At 41.4% G+C, this 20,712-nt stretch overlaps 1 protein-coding gene across 3 annotated transcripts in view; it reads left to right on the top strand.

The window, feature by feature from the left end:
• Positions 1-20,712, top strand: part of pcdh7a (protocadherin 7a) — a 46,017-nt gene that overhangs the window by 8,101 nt on the left and 17,204 nt on the right. For all 3 annotated transcript variants that reach the window (XM_086156940.1, XM_086156938.1, XM_086156939.1), the window contains one exon: positions 1,417-2,199. In XM_086156940.1, the coding sequence (XP_086013066.1) occupies positions 1,417-2,199 (783 nt within the window). The remainder of the gene's footprint in view (positions 1-1,416; positions 2,200-20,712) is intronic.

Below are 20,712 nucleotides of genomic sequence, written 5' to 3'. Positions count from 1 at the left end.
CACTTACAACATCACACCGTTTTCTCACATATACAGATCTACTTCGAGACGTCTCTTTACTATGTAACTTGAACTCTTTACTCACTCAAACAATTGCTGTTCCACTGGCGCACAATGTGGCAATGCATCACTATTTTCTCTGTCTTCTGCTTAAACAATACCCTTGAGCAGTGCACTTTGCCAGAGAGATGCCCAGCAGAAGGGTAATGGAAAAGGAAAAGAACAATGAGGAGGAGGGGGGAGTGGAGCTTGGCAGAGTTGTTCTCTGCAGCGTTAGCACAATAATGGAATAGAACCAACACAACCTGCTCAAAAACAATGAAAGTAGACCCAAAGACATAATAAATTATAACACGGGCCCAGTCTTAGCTTGAGGGTAGCAAGAACAGACATTGAATAATGTGCTTTCATATGAGTAAACCTAATGTGACTCGCATAAAATAATTATAATCAAGTTATGCAGTGCAGTTATATGACAGGCATCCACAGCAAGCATTGTCAATACTGCAGACTTTAGTTATTTTTGTGTAGTTATTGCAAACCATGGGCACTCATCTTCACGCTCTATCTCTGCAACTCATTCCTGCAAGCCTTATTACCTGCCATCCTGAAGGTAGCCGGGATTACTTGAGTATATAATAATTTTGAGCTTTGACAGGCCGAAGAAATTGTCATATGAGCTTTGAGACGAGGTGTCAGGGCAACATAATGACTAACACTAACAGCTTACACCCTGTGCAGAGTCATATAAGTAGATCAGTGTGTGTGTGTGTGTGTCTGCATGATGCGTTTGTGTGTGTGTTTAAATTTGTGTGTGTGCATAATGGAAAAAAATAATGGATATTCACCAAAGCTCGAGCATTTGAGGTTTGGCTCAAAGCTTCTTTCTAGAACAAAAAAAAAATATTTTCTTCTTATGATCAAACTAACAGTGGTCATTGGCCTCCTACCTCTCTTGCAATTCAATGCTGTGTGCTAAAATTTTGGATAACAAATCCTAATTCTAGGTACAATGAAATAATTTTCAAGTCTCAAAAATCCATCTTATACCTTAAAGAGGTATGGGAGCATAATCCAGGCGTATTCTGGAACGGTGCAGATGATGCACACAAGTAGAAAATCACAAACTTCAAACACTGCATCTGTGAAACAAGGGCAATTATATATTTAGTGACACACTATGTGCCTGGGAATAATAGAGGAGTTGCAACACTAAAACCCAGTGATCAATTTAATTAAGTTGAAAATGCTGTTTGATCTTTCTCTATGGCTCACACCCCCTGTGTCAACAGTTAAAACTACCGATGAGATTTATTGCTGATGGTTTCACTTTTTTTTTTTTTTCTATTAATTACGGCCTCCTGTAACTCGCGTCTTGTATCTCTCTCGCGTCCTCCCTGTATTTCGTTCCTCCAGGTTGCCCGAAGCCTGATGGTTCCTCTTTCACTGGACATTGCTGGAGATCCAGACAGCGAGCGAGCTTTAGGAAAGCAGCGCCTCAGTGTCGCTATCGGTGTCCTAGCAGGAGCCGCGGCGGTCATCCTGGTTATCCTGCTTGTAGTTACGGCTCGGCAGTGCGGAGCTCAGGGTAAGAACGGCTACGAGGCTGGTAAGAAAGAACCAGAGGAAGATTTCTTCAGTCCTCCGGGGGCTCAACCCCAGGCTGGCCGTGGCGGGGGCTCAGATCGCGGGCGAAAACCTCGGCGGGACAAACGCAATGGAAGCGGTGGCGGCGCAGCAGCCGGAGGAGGAAAATCAGACAGATCTCTTTACAGTGGTATTGTTACAGTCAACGGCCTCCGTCGCCATGCCAATGATGACGACGAGGAGGACTTAAGCAGCGCTAGCGAGCGCCTGGCAGCACGCTACTGCGCCGTCGACGGCGACCCGAGCAGCCCGCGGATGGGTGGTGGGAGGAGGCACCAGTCAAGTCCAGATCTGGCCAGGCACTACAAGTCAAGCTCACCCCTCCCTGCAGTCAATCTACAGCCCCATTCTCCCCCGGCCGAGGGTAAGAAGCACCAAGCCGTCCAGGAGCTGCCTCCTTCCAACACCTTCGTGGGCAGCGGCGGTTGTGTGGGGAGTACCGGCTCCAGCAGCAGCAGTAGTGGGGGCAGCGGCAACGCTGATGCCATGTCTCTGGGATCGGACCAGTGCTCTGAGTACAGCTGCCAGACTGGCAACAAGTACAGCAAACAGGTAGGAAAATAGTAGGACATATGCATAGAAGGGGCTATTTTATTTTTCTCTTATCTGCCCCAAAAATTGTCATGAAGGTGTCAATTATTAGTTATTTTGGCATCAGCATTAGTAAACAGTTGATTTGAAATGGACTTACGTGTTTTGATATCATTTAAGTATTCATTTATATATCATATAAGAGATATAGAGCGATGTTTACATCTGTATTGTATGTTCTTGTATTTATTAGTTCATTAATATCGTACGAGAATTATATATGTGTTATTTATGTGTATTGTTTATGGCTGTATTTGCCATATAAACCTTTAACAATGTTAAGTTACATTGTTCATCTGAGGAATTTTCAAATATTTTTTAACAATTCTTGGATTGCCATTACTGTTAGATTATGGTATATCGTTATAGATGATGCTGATAAGGTTGATTTCACTTTCTTCATTTAATCCTGGCTATTTATCTACAATACAAAACCCCGATAGCCTAGTCATTACACATATTTTGAGGAAGTGGGGTTTTCATTAAATCACATTCATTAAATGGGGGTAGTTTATATTTGTAAAATGTTGTGAATTTCTACAACAAGAACAAAGTAACATGAGGAGCTTCAGTAACAAGATTTGACTCATGTAATAAGAGGTTACATCACTTTGTTGCAGGTAAAAGGTTTAAAAATGGTCTTGCGTTATAACAATTAATTTGACCTGTCAGAAAAACTAAAGTATTTTCCTCTGAAATTAAGTGGAGTACGCCACAAATAAGTTGATAAAAGTAGAAAATCTCAAGTGTTGTGCAAATTTTTCATGTTTTAAACCTACAGTATTTTGACATGAAATTTAGCTGTTTCCTTGAAAATACTTTATTATGAAATTAGTGATTCCAAACTTTCTTGAAAAGGTCATCCACAAGAATTTAACTTTTTTTTTTTTCCATTGTTGTCTGTTCCTCCTGAAATCTGTCTTCTCCTCCCCAGCTTTATGTCGTCTCGCTCACACATCTGCTGGTACGCTGTGCCGCACACCCCACACCCAACATCTAAACACCATTCTGTCTCCGAAAAATAGCTGTCAGTCTATGCTTATGGCAGACACATAGATTTCTGTGCCTATATCAGCATCCTAAGCCTATGAGTATTGTGACAGTACCCTGCTGTCAGTGCGTGTGTTTGTGTGTGTGTGTGTGTGTGTGTGTGTGTGTATGCGTGTGTGTATGTGTGTGTGTGTGTGTGTGTGCACTATATCAAACATCAGACATCTAGCAAAAGCTAATGTAAAAGGGGCATAAGTCACCACACTATTGTAACTGAATTATGTATGAATTTAGATTATCTATGTGCACATGCTAGAATGCATGTGTGTGTGTGTGTGTGTGTGTGTGTGTGTGTGTGTGTGTGTGTGTGTGTGTGTGTGATGATGATGATTGTAAACCCCCTGAGGAGTTCACTTGGAGAAAGGGCACAGAGGGAGTGGGCGTTTAGATGGTACTGGTTCCAACAGGGTAATTGGTCATTTTGGAATTCAGTTTCCTTTGCCAAGTATTTTTTTTGCCATTTAACATATTTGTTTACTCTGTAAGCAATATCACTTGTGGTGATAATAGTTGAGCAAACTTTCATGCTCGCACAGGGCGAAAGCGGAGTTCCCACTGACAAATACATGCTGCACAGAGGTGGTCGTGAGCTGTTGTTTGTACAAACAGGGGCACCATCTCTAATCGCAGATACTGCTATCAAACCACAGCCAAGAATAACGTTTGAGTGACAACCAACCCTTCTTGAAGGAGGCGGCATGTCATTTCCATGATGGACAGTTCTACATTTATCCCCCCTGTGGTAAAAATGTGCTGATGCGGTCATTAAAAGGGAAGGAGAGGAGCTTCTTACGCTAATCAATTCATACATGGGCTCCCAGATCCTATTCAGCATACACATGAACATGCAGGAACGCAAATACACACACACACACACACACACACATATAGACACACACACGCGCGCACACACGCACACACACAGTCCTGAGGTTAATCCATTATGGAGTCAATCCTCTTAATCTGCTGTTCCAAGGGAAAGAAAATGCTTACTGGCAGAGTTTGGTCTTCATGTATACGTGCACTCAAAACATGCCAGAACATGTAGAAAGACAAACAGACACACAAACTGACAGGGTATTGAAGTATTGATCATATGGGGGTAATTAACTCCTCTGCTGTGGTGGTGGTGATGCCACCACTTTGCATATTTCTACATCCAAAATTTTACAGACCCCATAAATTCACACTTATCCACCCATGCATCTGCAGACTTTGGCTTGTGTATGACAGTGAGTGCACACATGTCTGAATATATAAACGCAAACAGTGAGCAAAAGCAGATTTGTTAGGGCGGAAGCCTGTTGTTTTGCTCCAGTGACTACGTTATATATATTTCGGCATATGTGTTTTATATGCGGATATCCTGAACAGATAGACTGTGGGACTAATGAGTGGCAAGTATGTGCCAAATGTACGAAATGACGAGCAGGAGACCAGGAGCTCAAGTGGGGGAAGGGGGGGCTTGGCGGTTGTAAACGAGGTGGGGGTGGAACTTTGAATTTCAAAGCTACTTTATTGGGTCAGTGAAAACTCAAACTCTTCATCTGTAGTCAGCAAGCGAACATACTTTAGATATCAGGGCGCTGCAAAATGCCCCCCCCCACCCCAAAAATGGCCATCTTGAATGGAGGGCAAAATTGCATCAGAGAAGAATCACGGTGATATAATAATAATGATAATGAAAAATACATTGAAGGCGCCTTACTGTCTTCACAACACTTAAGGACATCTTGGAGGCGTATACATAGACACAAAATACAGATTGAAAAAAAAGAATAAAAATAAGAACAATAAAAGTGGCAAAGTGGCAAATAAATAAATAAAGATGGTAGAATGCAGTGTGTCGAATTGGAGCCGAAAGTTCCCGGTTTGCTTCCCAAGCTCCTCAACAGTGCTGTTGAGCAAGACACTGAACCTTCAACTGTTCCCCCCCAGGTGCAGCTCAGTGTCTGCCCACCATGTGGTTCACACATGACAGGTTAAATGCAGAGGATTAACAATTTCCTGCAAAGGATTATTAAAAATCAAAACGAGTCAAAATCTGTTCCACAACTGTGATAGCTTTGGCCTTGACGCGATGAATTTTTCTTTAAATGTCCAATGAGACTCAAAGTGGGTATCATTTTAATTTAATCAATTCCTATTCCCTATTCTCTATTTTCATTCCAGTATGTTTAGGAAATAAAAAATAGTTTAGAGACAAACCATTGTTTAAACCATGATTTGAAAGTAGTGTAGCCAGTTAAAAATATATATTGTCAACTTTCCTTTATGTCATTTGGGGCCACATTGACAACAGCAATACCATTCAAAAACTGACTATCAAAGTGTTTTTGATAGTACAAATCAAAATATTAAACTTTGTATTGAATGTTTTGTTTTGTTTTATTTTGAAATCCTATTTGTGGATAATAAGTTAAAGACTAGTTACCAATACGCAATAAAAATTGATTATAGAGGTCATTTACAAGTTTTAGAACAGAAATTGAAAATCCACCCCTCTTATTTATTGCAGCTATTACTGGGCCTTTTTGCTCATCGTAATGCAAAAGCAACCTCAAATAATTTATATAAGATCAAAATATATATATGTTGAAAGTTATTAAACAGATGATTATTACAACCCAGTGATGAAATCCATCATCTGAGATCCAAAAGCACACTGTAATGTGATCATTATGTGCAGCCACATTTTTTCTGGCATTTTTGATGCACTTTATAATTGATGCATTTTAATCAGCTCCTTTTTAAAGATTTAACTAAACATATTGTAGACTTGGACAGCCATGAATGAAATGTTGTACTTCACAAAGTGGCAGAGGCATATATTTACAAGATACTGATTTTAGTTGAATTTAAATTGCTTGCTCAGGAGACAGAAAGTAAAAAAAAAAAAAAAAAGAATAAATTGAAAACAAAGTGCTCCCACATAACTGGTCAATCAATATGAATGTGATTCAGGAAAAGATGGCAGTAAAAATCTTCAAGGGGTTGTAAATTCAAGACAGCACGACAAACTAGAGAATTGAGAGACAGAAATTACCAGTAGGTGAAAGAGGATTAGGATTCATTCGAGATGGGCCAATAATAAAAGAAGAAGTGGCAAAGTTTAATGAAATTAGTGCATTTAGTGTATTGTCAGAAGATAAAATGCTTGTTCGGATGAATAATGCAATGAATACGGAGAGAGCTCAGAAGTACTGATTGTATTTGGGTGCCTTCCCTCATCTTTACTTTTAACTGCAGTATTCATAGTGAAAGCACTTGCCAATAATGAAACTGTGTTTTCTTAACATCCAAAACTGAGTGAATAAGTGCTGAATCTCTTCATGACAAAGCTCACGCGTTCCTTTTTTTGTGGCATTGCAAAACAGGCTTAAATATATACAAGCACAAGAGGAGAGTTACTTAACTCGAATGAAAACACAATAAATATTTTCAGTACATGAGTATAACCACATGTTTTCGAGGATGAAGAGAGAAGAGAGGCATGGATGGATGGATGGATGGATGGATTGATGGATGGATGGATGGATGGATGGACGGATGGATGGATGGATGGATGACTAGGTTGGTGGGTAGGTAGGTAGGATAAATAAACAGTCAGACAGATGAACAGAGGGAGGAAAGAGAGAGAGAGAGAGAGAGAAAAAGAGAGATTTGGTTTGGGAGGCAGCCAAAGAGTTAGAGTGGACTGCTGAGATGTGGGTCATCAGGATACCCGTTGGCATCGGCACACATTAATGATCACATGGCACTGCAGTCAATATGGGCAAAGTGGCCTTGTTTTACCCTTTAACCGCTACCACCAATCTCCTAAAGACAAATGCGCAGGGGCGATAAAACAGTGTATTTTGTCGACTTCAAGGAATGAACTAAAAACAAGAAAACAGGGCTATGGAATTTCCGTTTCACTTGGTTTTATAGTTTGACCCGACTACCCCCGCTTTGTTTATCTATCCACGGATGACCTCCGTGTTGAAACTCTGTCCGTCTACTTCTTGTTTTGATTCTAACCCCATGTCATTTATTTTGTCCTCCCCCTGTAATTGCCACATATCTGCAAATAAGTCGAAATGTGCCACCGTCGCTACCCTTGTGTCTCAACACCCACCATTCCGACCTCTAAAAAGGAAATCAACTCAGCATTTTTTTTTTTCCCCCGACTGTGACTTCTTCATTTACTGGAGTGGGCCCTCCTCGCTCTAGAGCTAGATGGTAGTGTGGGTGGCTGAGTCCAACAAGGCTCTATCGACACACAGTTCCACACATACACACATCCAGAGTCTAATCAATTAATTGCCCGTTGACAAGGCCAAGACTGCAGTGGGATCAGATGGGTTGACACTGCAGTTTTCCACATTGTTCTCTTCTACAAAAAGGGGTGAAGGTCAACGCTGCTCTCTCATGACACCATGTGCCAGAGAGTTTGGAAAAGCAAGGACAGACTCTGGAGATGAGTTTGTGTTGAATAGAACTAATCCGGCCGGTCTTGTTCATCTAATTGGACTGTATAGACGGATGTGGGTGAAGCGATTAGGTCTACTGGATTATAAAATTGGAAAGCAGCTTTTCATTTCAACAAAATCCCTTCAGGATTAAATATGATGAGCGTCTGTCATGGACTCACATTTACCCCTGCACAGTCTGAGGCATGATGCATGTACGCATCCGCACGTCCTGTGATTCACTCGCTGGGGTCATGGGGTGAAGGCAGTGTCAGTCATAAACAAACACACTCCCCCATCACAGGCTCTTTCTCTCATCACGCACACACACACACACACAGACACAGTTACCGACCTGCAACTCTTGTCATGATGATACCACCGCACTGAAGTATTTATTGAAGTCACGAGAAGATTAGGCCATGCAGCTGGCCATATGCTCATGGGGGATACCAAGGTAGGAGGTTGGAGTAAGTAATAGGAGACAAGTTTACTTAAGTGGAGATCACCTGAAGAGCCAGACTGAAAACCGATCCACCGGCCTGGAGACGAGGAGTGAGTGGGGGCTGAGTCAATGTGTGTCAGGAGGGAAACTTTGGTCCGTTAGTGATGAGTGTGAGAGAGGTGTTAACGATGAAAGGAATTCGAGAATGCGTCAGCTCTTCGGGAAAATGAAGACAGATGTCGGTGTGTGTGTGTGTTAGATATCCGGCTGCGGAGGCAGAACCGGAGATTTCCTCGTAAAAATCGCTCTTGTACTTGACAAAGGATCATGTTTATATTCGACAGAATAGTCGGCTTTTAATGAATCCCCTCACACTCGCGTTCTTTTTCAAATGATTGCTTCTCCAGCTACATCGGTCCTCTTTTTTTTTCTCACCCAGAATGTTTACAGGAATATTAACCATGTCCGAATACGGATTGATGGTCAGCCGATTTGGGTTGGAAATCTGTCCGGTGATGCTATGTTGCTCAACTTGACGACATCCCAACGACACGTATTGAACCGAATTACCGAAAGCTCAAGCTGAATTAGTGCAGCTTTTTCTTTTCTCAATATTTTCTGACAATTTAAGTGTTGTAAGAACATCATTTAAAAAAAAAAAAAAGGGTGGTATTCATAGCTTGGAAACCATGAATTGTGGTTTAGTGGGTATCAGTATTCAAGTAATTATATTGCTATTTACTGTAATACAGATGTTTCTAATATCTAATATAAGAAACATCTTAAATGCTGCTGGTAAAGGGGAAATTCAACACGATATCTTGCATTTCAGAGAATTGAGTGCGTGGTCTACTTTGCATGCAGACGTATGACAAATGAACCGAAGCAGGGTTCAATTGAAAGAAGGGCAGTTTTAGTGTGAACATTGATTTGTTTGTTGTACTATCTGCATGTGTGAGTACATCCAGTACAGAAACAGTCCACTGGTACTCTACTCACATGTACCCCCTTAGAGATAGGATATAATACACAATGCAAAATAGGATTTCCTTTAAATGTAAAGGTGAGGATTTATGCTTGTTATAGATGTTAAATAATGAACGTCGGTTGAAAGTCCTTCGCAAATGTGTCACATCATCAAAGTGTATATTCACTATGTATATTCACCGCTTGTCCGACGGGCAGACAAAGGCATGGGCGAGTCAGAAAGAGAGATTGTACGAGGCAGGGAGGGAGGGAGGGAGAAATTGTCTTGTTTCTTCACAAACCAAGGTCACCCACAGCTGGGATGTGATTGGAAGTCCCCTGTCTATCTTGGCTGTTTACCACATGAAATAATACAGACGGGCTGTTTGGCTGATAATGTTACTATGTTAACAACTCCTCCCTTCAGTCTTTGTTTCGATGTTTCTGTGAAATGGCTGGAATGTGAGAATGTTATTCCTACATATATACACACACAAACACATGCGTGGACAAGCCGAGGCATGGGCGGACTCTGCAGACGACGTCAGATGTGTGACTGTTACACGCACAGACGCTCGCAGTGAAACGTTCTCTTATGTGTCCGTAATAGCTCATAATTACACATCCCGAAAGATTATGCACGTGCGTTTTTTTTCAGACGGGCAGACAGACTTAAGATGAAAATGGGATGACACACAAGCGGAGAGAAAAGTTTTCCAGCTCTTACATCAGTTTCTTCCTCCATTCCCCTCCGGAGTGAATCACATGCACAAGCCCAGGCACACCCTTTCTCCTAGAATCATACACATCTGTGCGAAGGGTTTCAAACACACACACACACACCTGCACAGCACGTGCACATACACACACGTACCCACACGTAGATAAGCACATACAAAAGACCTACACGGAGAAACTCCAGCTCTGCATTCAGCTCGTCTGCCTCACAGCATTACCTTAATGGCTGCTAGTGGGTTGAGCAATATTATCCAATAATCGTTAAACAAAGGCGCTGTCTCTGTCACACTGGACAGGGATTCAAGACGGCTTAGTAGGCACGAGACTCGGTGTTATCCACCTACACAATAGAATCCTCAGTGCATTAAGTGGTATTGAGTTGGTTTGGATTAAATTGACGGGAATAGATTTTGAAAGGAACCGAATTTGACTAAGCCCAAGTCAGCTTGATTAATTTATTCGAATACTGCGGCGCCGTACGAGAGGGGGTGAACGTTAATTGTAAACTGGAACGGCGTAACACTGGGCTATCTTTAATTTCGGATGGCGACGGAGATCAGTCGGCAGTACCTGAATTATTTAAAATCATTAAATTATCAGCGTCATTAAATGATCAGCTTTTGACCTCTTGACACCTTTATAACAAGCCTGAAAATAGCTGATCAAATATTTGAGAATGTCAACATGTGCCTCTGATTGTGGTTATTTTTTTAAGTTTGACTCATTTTAACTCTTGTCAGTATGTACAAAAATGTTACACTTTTCTTTTGAGTGGTAAAAGAAAGCACGATGATTCGCTTCATCTCCGTATAATGCATTTATGCTTTTTGATAACTGTTACTCCACTCCGTATGCCAATAAAATCCTACCTGGAATGGCTCTGTCACCCCACCCTCCCACAATTATTTAGAAATCTATTTTTGTGTCAAGCCAACTAATTCAACATGCACAATGTTGGAGACGCAAGTTCTGATGGAAGCACTTTGAAAGAATCCAACTACCTTGAGCCCTGAATTTTTACAGCTCAGCCAATTGATACACAAAGTGGCATCTGTTTTTTCCAAGTTAAAAACAGGATTTTATAACTCTTAAAAAAAACAGAATTAGAATAGAAATCTATTTTCAAACACAGCAAAGTGAATAAGCGGATATTCCATAGTAACCCCCCCCCACCCTCCCCACTTGCTGTTTCTGAACTCAGTGCTCTGTAAGTCATCCAATAAAAGAGTGACTCTTTCCATCACCCAATTTCCAATATTTGTGCACCCCTAACACACACACACACACACACACGTAGACGACCTCCTCCGTCTGTCTCCCTTGTGAGTGATCCCTCTGTTCCACCTAAGTGGTTTCATTGCTTTTCATCACTCTCCATCTGGGTATCTGGACCCATCTTATCAAACCCTTGTTCAATGGCCCCGCTCCTTAATTGTATATTCATGCTTTGCAAACGGCTCTTCAACACCCCCTTCTGTTTGTTTAGACTAGATATAAAGGCAGCTTTAAACTTTGCTTTTTATCCTCCTAATTGCATACAATCAAGCATGCAACCAAGGAAGGGGTCCGAGGTGTGAATATAATACCGGTACTGTAGGATATGGTTTATGCATTTTTGCTACTGGCAAATCAGAGCACATTCCTCACTGGATATCAGCTTATTAGATCACGTGTGAACGCGAACGACTGGCCGTGGTAGAGCTGTCATCCAAAGCCAATGTTTTTGCCCCAGGCTAGGTGTAGCCATCTGTTTTTCGAACTCTTGGTGGAAGACAGATAAATTGGAAGGATGAAGATGGACGTAGAAGAAAGGAGAGGAAGAAAGAGAGAGAGAGAGAGATTGATTTCTGAAAAGGAAAGACATTCTTGGTCAGTTTAACTGGCTTACAATGAAAAACCTTGGGGGGGGCTGAGTTATGTAGGGAGATGACTGGAAGTAAGGTGAATTCGGATGCCTCAGTGAGCGGGGGTGGGTGGGGGGCGAAAATATGAAACTACGAGATGAGAATGCATTCTTACTGTAGGTATTGCCCGAGGGCAAGAGACCAACGGAGGCACTGAAAAAGAAAGGAGGACACAGAGTGAAAAAGACAGAACTGAGGTATGTGGGTTTTGGGGTGGAGGTGGGGGTGGGGTTGATGCGCGGGGCTCGCTTCTTGAGTAAGGCTAGCCTCTACACTTTTTTTTTAGACCGAGCGTGTATGAAAGAGAGAAAATGAAAGCCTTCTACCTGCACTATTGATGTTACATAAATCTGAGTAGGCAGACCCGCCGCCTGCAGTGATGTTCCGTATTATAGCACTGACCCAATGTACGTGAGCAGATATCTTTGGGTGTGCGTTCAGGTTTTGTGTTTGTTCTTTGTTTTTTCTTAAATTCTTCAGATAAGAGAAGCCAACGTACACACACACACACTCAAATAAAGAGTTTAGGCCGAAGAAATAGCTGGTCCAGTCACTGGAGTTATATCTCCACAGTGCCTTCAAACAACCACATTAAAATAGTTCCAACTCACACACATACACACAGAGAGAGAAATGCTATAAAACCTTCACGCACACACACACACATATATATACACACACACCACAGGCTATAAAACTCTCACAGTATATCACCTTTAACTCTCTCCTGTGGCAAAAGTACAACTACCACCATCAAGACTGTAGGATAACATGATTTTTGACCTGTTTTCCCACAGGCTAGCCCAAGCCTAAACTAACAGAACACACTTTGGCTCCTCTTCAGCCTTGTCATTTCAGAGCACTACAGTAAAACTGGCCCTTAATGGGTCAACAATGCAGAGTATGATTCGGGCATGCATTGTTTAAGAGATCCCTCTCCCGTTTCAATAACATACTGACATTATGGAAGCAGCAACTCACTCTTGAGTACAAGAAAAGGAAAACAAAACAAGACAACACATTCAACATTACTAATACCCGCAAGTAAACAAAAATAGGGGGAAAAAAAAAAAAACACTTAAAAACAGTGGTGCACAAAATTTCCATTCAAAGTCATGCAAATCTGTCTTGACAATTAGGGCTTCAAACAGGTTTCCATGGGGATGAAACAGCAACCTCTAATTGGCCGGATAAAAGAATGCTCACATCTGTACCACGCCTTAGACGGCGCTGCAAAATACATGTCCCGAAATACAAAATACGCACACACGCACAAAAACAGGTAAACATAGTAGAATTGGGACGCTGAAGTGACTTGGGCATTATTTTGAGACTTACACACGTGGTAAGATTAGAACCAAGGATCGAGTGTTGACACAGATACGGCGCATTGTCGGGCGACCGGCGCCTAAACATGCCCATTGAGTAGTCGATGTTTTTTAAAAGCATGAATAAGCTTTGGTCGGCGTGTCGTGTTAACATGACAGCATTCAGCGCTGTGAAAAAGAGTGGGCTTTGATTAGAATTTGATTTGTGAAAGTGTTTCTTAATGCTGGCCTTTGCTGACGACTGTGCTTTTAAATCCTGCAGAGCTGTTGCAGGGAGCCTTCCATCAAAAAATATGTTGAATCAACTATTTCACCTCAACGTGTTCGCCGTGGGCTTTTCTTTCTTCGCTATTTTTACATGCTATTTCTGAAAGGCAGAAGTCATGCGAGCTCAAGATGCCCGGCCACATTTTAAATAGATCTCTGTTGACAAAGCGGTGGCATCGGTGAAGTTTCAAGTGAGATCAAACCTTGAATCTGAAATTTGTGACTTAAATGTTAATTGAATATCAAAGATGCCTGTGTTATTTTCATCTAAGTGTTGAGACTATGTGACAGCAAAATGTCTCATAATGAATCCTACCTGACAACTTTAATCCAGACAAGTACATTATGGATTGTTTTATAAATTATATCATACAATTACTTCAATAAAAGTTTTATTTGTTACCTAACCGGTGGAGTCAGAAGGCCACCCGCATTGAGCTCAAATCTGTCCAAGGTTTCTGTCCAGTAACAGGCAGTGTTTCCTCACCACTGTCACCAACTGCTTGATCATGGTGGCATGTTTGGTTTCTGTAAATCATTTTTAAAGAGTGTGGTCCAGAGCTGATCTATGTGAAAAAAAAATGTAATGGGGAAACTTTTAAATAGATAGATGAATACAAAATAAATAAATGCCTGATGTTGAGTGCAAGTCTGACATTGTCACCTTCTTAAAATAACCGTCTAAGTCATTTTTTTTTTTTTTTTTGCCTACATGTATCCCCTTATTCAAAATATGGCTCCGTTTTTTTTGTGTTTTCTGGAGAATTTAAAAATACAACTTGGGTGATTATTTTAAGAAGGCAACGATATCTGGATCAGACCATTATATGATGTATATGCATATACACCATGCAATTTGCTTGTATAGAAATAAACCAGTACACTTCAATCATTACAAGGTGAATAGTGTTAAAGAATTGCTGTGTAAACATTTTTGCTGAACTGAAGCATTCAGTGAGATGAATAAAGGAAGAAAAATAAAAAAATATATATTAGCAAACTTACATTCAGAATTTTTTTTGTTCTTCATTATCTATTTTGTTGATGTCCCAAACCAAACAAACAAAATCTTCACATTTTCTATCAAACTCTCACACTTTGGAGAGGTTTAGGAGAGTAGCTGGTTAATCCGATTATTTTAAGTCACTTAACAAGCAGCAATTTTGGTAACCACTTGATTTGGTAGTTTTAAGGTGTTAGTGCGGTAAAGGAAGAGAGAGAGGGAGAGACTGCCACATGTACAACCAAAGCCCGGAGCAGGAATTTAATATCAAACTGTGCTATTATGCACAGTTTGATATTAAATTCATTGCTTTTAAATTATAATTTTGCTCTTTGCTGGAGACGTTCATGTTGAGTTTAAATGTCAATCAAGTATCAACGGGTATTGGTTGAAACACTGTCATCTTTTAAGGCAGTTTGTTTTTTTTTTCCTCTTTTTTCATGTACAGCTTTTCGTAAAACAGCTCATGATTAAAACCTTCTGTATCCAAAAATGGAAATCCAGAGCAATATTACTTTGAGCTGATCAAATGTCAACTGGAGGTCAGACGAACTTCACAACCACAGATAATTTTTTGGCTTGTAGTTCAGTACCTGCAGTATATCAAAAAAAAAAAAAAAAAAGCATTGAATTCCCCCCAATTTCCTATCCTTCAACACCGAGCAAATTTTACGACTGGATGAGGACCGCTCTTGAAGCAAATTTCAAAATCCATCACTAGGAATGTAAACCCTAACTGGTTATAAACACAACCTCACATTGCAGCTGTCGCTCATCTATCACAGTTTATTTATTGACGATGTCGGAATTCGTCGACGTGCTCCTTCTCGGCCCAAAGTCAGTGATGTCGGGGCCCAATAGATAAGGTGCCGTTCGGCCTAATGCGAAGACTGACGCCACAATAGAACAAACAATACTGCCTCAAACCTATAATTAAAATAGAGAGAAAATTTAATGAGAGAAATTCACTCAGAATCCCTCTGGGACCGCCGAACCGTTTTCAAGAGAAATGAGTCAAAACATTAAACATATATACAAACAATGCTAAAATGTGGCTGTGGGTAATGCACTCTGGAGAGATCCTCTACTTTTTCCTTTTTTTAATGATCCTGAGCTTACGGTGAGGATCTTCGATTACAAGTATATTTCATCTCTTGAGAAAAATAAATATTGTGAAAGGTTGTATTTATTTAGATCTAGTTTTAAATGTGGTTTGCATTACATATGGCAAAATACTATCTTGTGGTCAGTTTTAGGCTCCTTGTTTCCTAAACCACAGTAAAACAATAAGTATGCGCTTATCAGCAAGTTCTTCATCTTGCCTTCGCCGGTTTCAAGAGTCTTGCCTTGTATCAGACTCAAATGTTTACAGGATTTTGTTAAGATGCATGCAGTGAAGAATGTAAACCAATGACCTTATTGTTATTCTGCGTCGTTTCTGTTACCAAAACAACGATAACAAAATGAGGGGATATATTTTTAATTCTGGACAAATATTTTTTTATCATTAATTATACAAAGTCATATTGTATCGTTTAGATTTTTGATTGATCGTAAGTTTCTAGGTTTTCGTTATTCACGCTGTCAAACAAAAGCAGTGATTTCGCACAAAATGCACTCGAAGTCATCGAGCCTCTAGAATCTGATGGTGAGGGAAATATACACTTAGTGTCCATATATTACTCAGTTTTCCCAATTGTCAACTTAGTATTTTTCTTTTTAGGTGTTCAAACACAAAGAATGACAATATGTTTCTGACATTGTATTTTCATATCAGTTGTGAGGAGAAGGAATCTCAGAGTGTGAAAGGATTAGTTTTACGTCAACTTGGTGAGGGTGATTATTAAGTTGCATGACTATACAAGCTTAGCATCTGCTGTTATTGACCAATTTTTTCATAAAGAAGACGACTTGTCTTCATGTTTCAAATTAATAAGTGATTAATAAGTGCAAACAAATTCATCATTTATTTTAATTTCCTTCAAGCCTGTCAAATCATTAAGAGTTACCATATGCTAGCTGACATTATATATTAATGTGCTCTAGTAGGTGGGACTATTTTACACTCGGAAGATAATTTCCTTGCGGTGTATACCTGTATAAAAAACAAACATTAGTTAAGGCTGCAGCAAAAAATATCACACCACAGAAGCTTTGAAATAATTTGCATTTTTAAACAGTTTTTATACCAGGGGTTGCATAGTAATAAGGCTGAATCCTTTGTAAAGTCTCAGCTCCCTGAAGTTCTGCTGGATATGACTACAGAAGCACTATCTTAATACCGAACTGTATTTTCCAAGGGTATTGCCAACTGCTTTGCAAGGTGCCTAGAAGCTTGGAGTGCGCAGTAAGGTTATCGATGGGGAAAGGGTTGAGTCCTCCGATGTTTTCTCATTAACTCCTCCTTCCCTCTGCTTCCGCTCAATGTCCTGTCTCTGCACTTGGTCTCTGGTGTATCGAACGGCACTCACACGTTCACACATGCATACACGTATATACTCATTCGCGTGCAAGAAGTGTGTTTGCATACCAAAAGCATACTTCAGGGCTCAAAGAAAATGAAAGCCATATTAATTATACAGTCTGAGTTCACAAATGCGCACACACACACACACACACACACACACATAGAGAGAGAGAGGCAGAGAGAGGGAGAGAGAGAGCAGTTGTTTAATGTTTTCCTCTGCGTCAAAGAAGACAGAGTGTGAGAATGATTGAGTCTCTCTGCGTCAGGGAGCGAGGGAATGAGAAATTGCGCAGTGGGAGAGAAAGAGTGCACTGTCTTCCCTCTTTAATGTGTGTGCGTGTGTGTGCGTGACCATGCGAGTGTATGTGCACGCTTGCCGTCTACCCAGTATAACACCCCCTCTGTGTCCCCGAGCCACTCTCTGTCACTCACACACACTGAGACTATTGTCAAGACATTGGATGAGGCGCCCCAAGACATTTCTGTGGCACTATGTCTGTCAGGGGGGTGAAAGGGCTCGGATGTGCTTCACTCACACTCGCGCTCACGCACTTATGGAAATCTACAATACACGGATGTTAGCAATTATAGTTTTAGGTGGTATTTACTTGCACATGGGTGACTTAACACGGCCCTCTTACAGAGTTTACACATGTATACGTGTGTTTTTTGAGTGTGCATTTTCTGGTTTATACTTCTTCGCTCATGTACAGCTAGCGGTTTTGTTTATTTAGCGACGCCTGTGTGTACCAGTTTGTTTGTATCTGACAGCACATTAGGCAAAGCTATCTTTAACCTTGTAACATGAGTGACACTGATTCTAAACTAACAGGATGGATTTCGGTTTGTTGTGGTGCTCTGCCATGTCAGTCTCTGTCAGCTCAGCCCATCTGCCCATTTTCTAAAAGACAGAAGCCCTGCAAAGTAGTCTTATTTTTTATGTGAGGAAGACCAGACACAAAAGAGGGGTAAACAATATATAGAAAGCGTTGTGTGTCGCTGAAATAGTTTCAAGGAAAGAAAGCTCTGTGTTTTGTCACATTCGGTTACACATACAACGCAACATCATTGAAGTCTGTCCCTTGTATTTAACCAATCACAGATGAGCCATTAAGGAGTCGGCAGCCTTTTAGCAGCGCAGACAGGTTTGAAGGAGCTCGGGAATCAAACCGGCGGGGTTCGGTTCCGAGCCGGCAGCTCTAACCTCTTGAGCTACATCTGATAAGTTTTTGCAGTACGGAAAACTTACAAAAATGGGATAAAATGTTTAGAGTATGTGGGAGTAAACAATATGGTTGAGGCAGCGGAGGGATTATATACAGACCTTTCTCTTGTATCTGGATGTAACTAAAGTCTTTTATTGACTCTGTCTGTTGTTCACAGCAGCAATCCTAATCACTCATTCTCAACTGGGAGGTGTGTGTGCGTTTGTGCGCTGTAGGGTGTGTGTGTGTGTGTGTCGTACTCATATGCTCATCCTTGTTCTTGATCATCCTTGCACTTTTAGCCCTTTATACAGTGGACCCCACAGGAAAGCTATTGTTCACTTTCCTCCGGTCAAGCTTAATGGACATTAGCAGTCTGTTCCTAACAAGCATATTATTAGAAGGTCGTACACGCACACACACACACACACACACACACACACACACACAGACGTCGCATAGGCAAGCAGAATGAGCAGTAAATGGCATCTAAATACTAAGCCATAAATATGTATGGACTGTTGTCACATTCAAACAGAAGACCAGTTGTACAGCACCATCCTGTTTGCAGCTTTCTTAACAAATACTCCTGTCATGGATATTATAAGAGATGACTGTTTTAGGGACAAGCACGGGAACATCATGAGCGTGCGCACACACACACACACACACACATACACACATACATGCAAACACACACACTCATAGGCACACAGACACACAAACAAAAACAAAGGAGCTAATTCTGAATCATGGGTATTTGTTCCGGTAAGCCATGCTTCACATCTTACTCTATGAGCTTTTGTTTCTGTTTTGTTTTCCTGCCCATAGACAGTCACAGCTGCACAAAAGGGTAAACATTTCAAAGGCCCAACATTGTGAATGGAGTCAGTGATTGTCAATGTGTATCTGCATGGAGGAGAGCCCAGATGCAGACAGGGAGAACATTCAATGCAGGAGTGGACAGCTTGATCTGTAACAAAGCTTGGCTGAATGGCAATGCAGTAAACCCTCATGTGGGAAACAAGTATCTTTCTCCTGTCCCTCTTTGAATAATAAGCAGGGTATATCCAGATTTGCAAATATACGAAAACTCAAAATAAGTAGGATCTGTTTTAGTCGGTCGTTTTACATATAGAAATAGTGCGACGCCAATCTTTGTGTATTAGGAGCGAACCAGTATCCTCTATGGCTGTAGTTCCAGTGGTAGCCAAAGGGGGGCTTGCAGTGCTGCAGGAGAAGGTGTGTGTGTGTGTGTGTGTGTGTGTGTGTGTGTGTGTGTGTGTGTGTGTGTGTGTGGGTGTGTGCGTGTGAGTGGGAGGAGGGCTACACCGCCGATCAGATGACCTCGCTGCTGCAGTTAATGTTCTCTGGCACTCAAACACAAGGCTAAGGTTCTTCCTTGTACTGCAGGGCCGGTATGCTACACAAAGTTGTGTTGGTGTTGGGATTGCATGTGTGTGTGTGCGTCCGTGTGTGTGTGTGTCCGTGTGTGTGTGTACATGCAGCCCTTTCTTTTCCTTTCTCCTTTTCTTGGTTTCTTTCTTCCTCCTCTCCTCTTTTGTGCATTTACTTTTTCCTATCTTTCTCCCTGTTTCTTTCTCCTCACCTTTCCTTCTTTCTGTCTTTCTTTCTTTCTGACTGTCTCTTTCTTTTATTGTCCCTCCTTTTGTCTCCCTTTTTTTCATCTTCTTTTACTTTTTGGTACTTCTTTTCTGTCACACGTTTTCTTTTTCTTTCTTTCTTCCTTCCTTTTCCCCCTTTCTTTCATTCTTTCTTCCCTTTTCCTGTCCTCCCAATGTTTCTTTTTTACTTTCTTCCCTTCCTTTTGCTCCCTTTCTCCCTCCCTTTCGCCTTTCTTTCTTTATTTTTTTCTTACTTTCCGTCTGCCTGTCTTTGTCCCAATCTCTTATCCCATTCTTCTCGATTTCAAACTCACTCTCCCCACCTTGGTTTGCACCTCTTCTGCTGCCGCACTTGCCCCCCTTTCCCTCTACCCCGTACCCCCTCTCCCTCGCTTCCTCCCTCGCTGTCTCACTCCCTCTCTTTTTCCTCTCTGCAGTGCAGCACAGTGATTATCATTCCTCTCACAGAGTCAGGCCTGATAGTCAGATACTGCTGAGCACCCTTCTACATCACCTGCTTCTAGAGGGAGCAATGGAGACAGGCAAGAAAGCATCGATGGGGAGTGAAGCGGGTGGCTTTGGCGGGTTGCAGAAAAAGGGGGATGGAGGAGGAATGGGGGAATGAACAAAGGGGGTAAGGGTGCAGTAAAAGTGAGGAGTGAGAGTGCAGAGGCATAAAGAGAGAGTATTGCTTTTACTGCAGAGCTGGTCCCACTGCACCATACTGCATATAAATGTATGTGTGCATGCTTACATATCTTGTCGTGCGCCGCTTCAACAGGTGGGCCTAATGTGTAAATGCAAATTTACAAATTGTCGGCGCTATGCGTGTGTGTTGCCCTAACAATGAGCTACGGCTCGTAAACATCTGCAAGTCAGACTGATGAAATTCCGTTCACATTGCTTCATCTGTCCCTGAGCTTAGTTTCAACACTTTCCGAATCAGTCCCTGTTCTCCTCAAACACAGCAACAATTTGCCATCTCTCCACTAAACTGCTTTTTTTTTTTTTTCTTGTCCATTAAT

Source organism: Fistularia commersonii, chromosome 12 (genome assembly GCF_037954325.1).
Source record: "Fistularia commersonii isolate RoL2024-O1a breed Wild chromosome 12, RoL_Fcom_v1.0, whole genome shotgun sequence".
Classification (NCBI taxonomy): Eukaryota; Metazoa; Chordata; class Actinopteri; order Syngnathiformes; family Fistulariidae; genus Fistularia; species Fistularia commersonii.
Note: the sequence above shows the minus strand (reverse complement) of the source record. Positions and strands in the feature narration are given on the sequence as shown.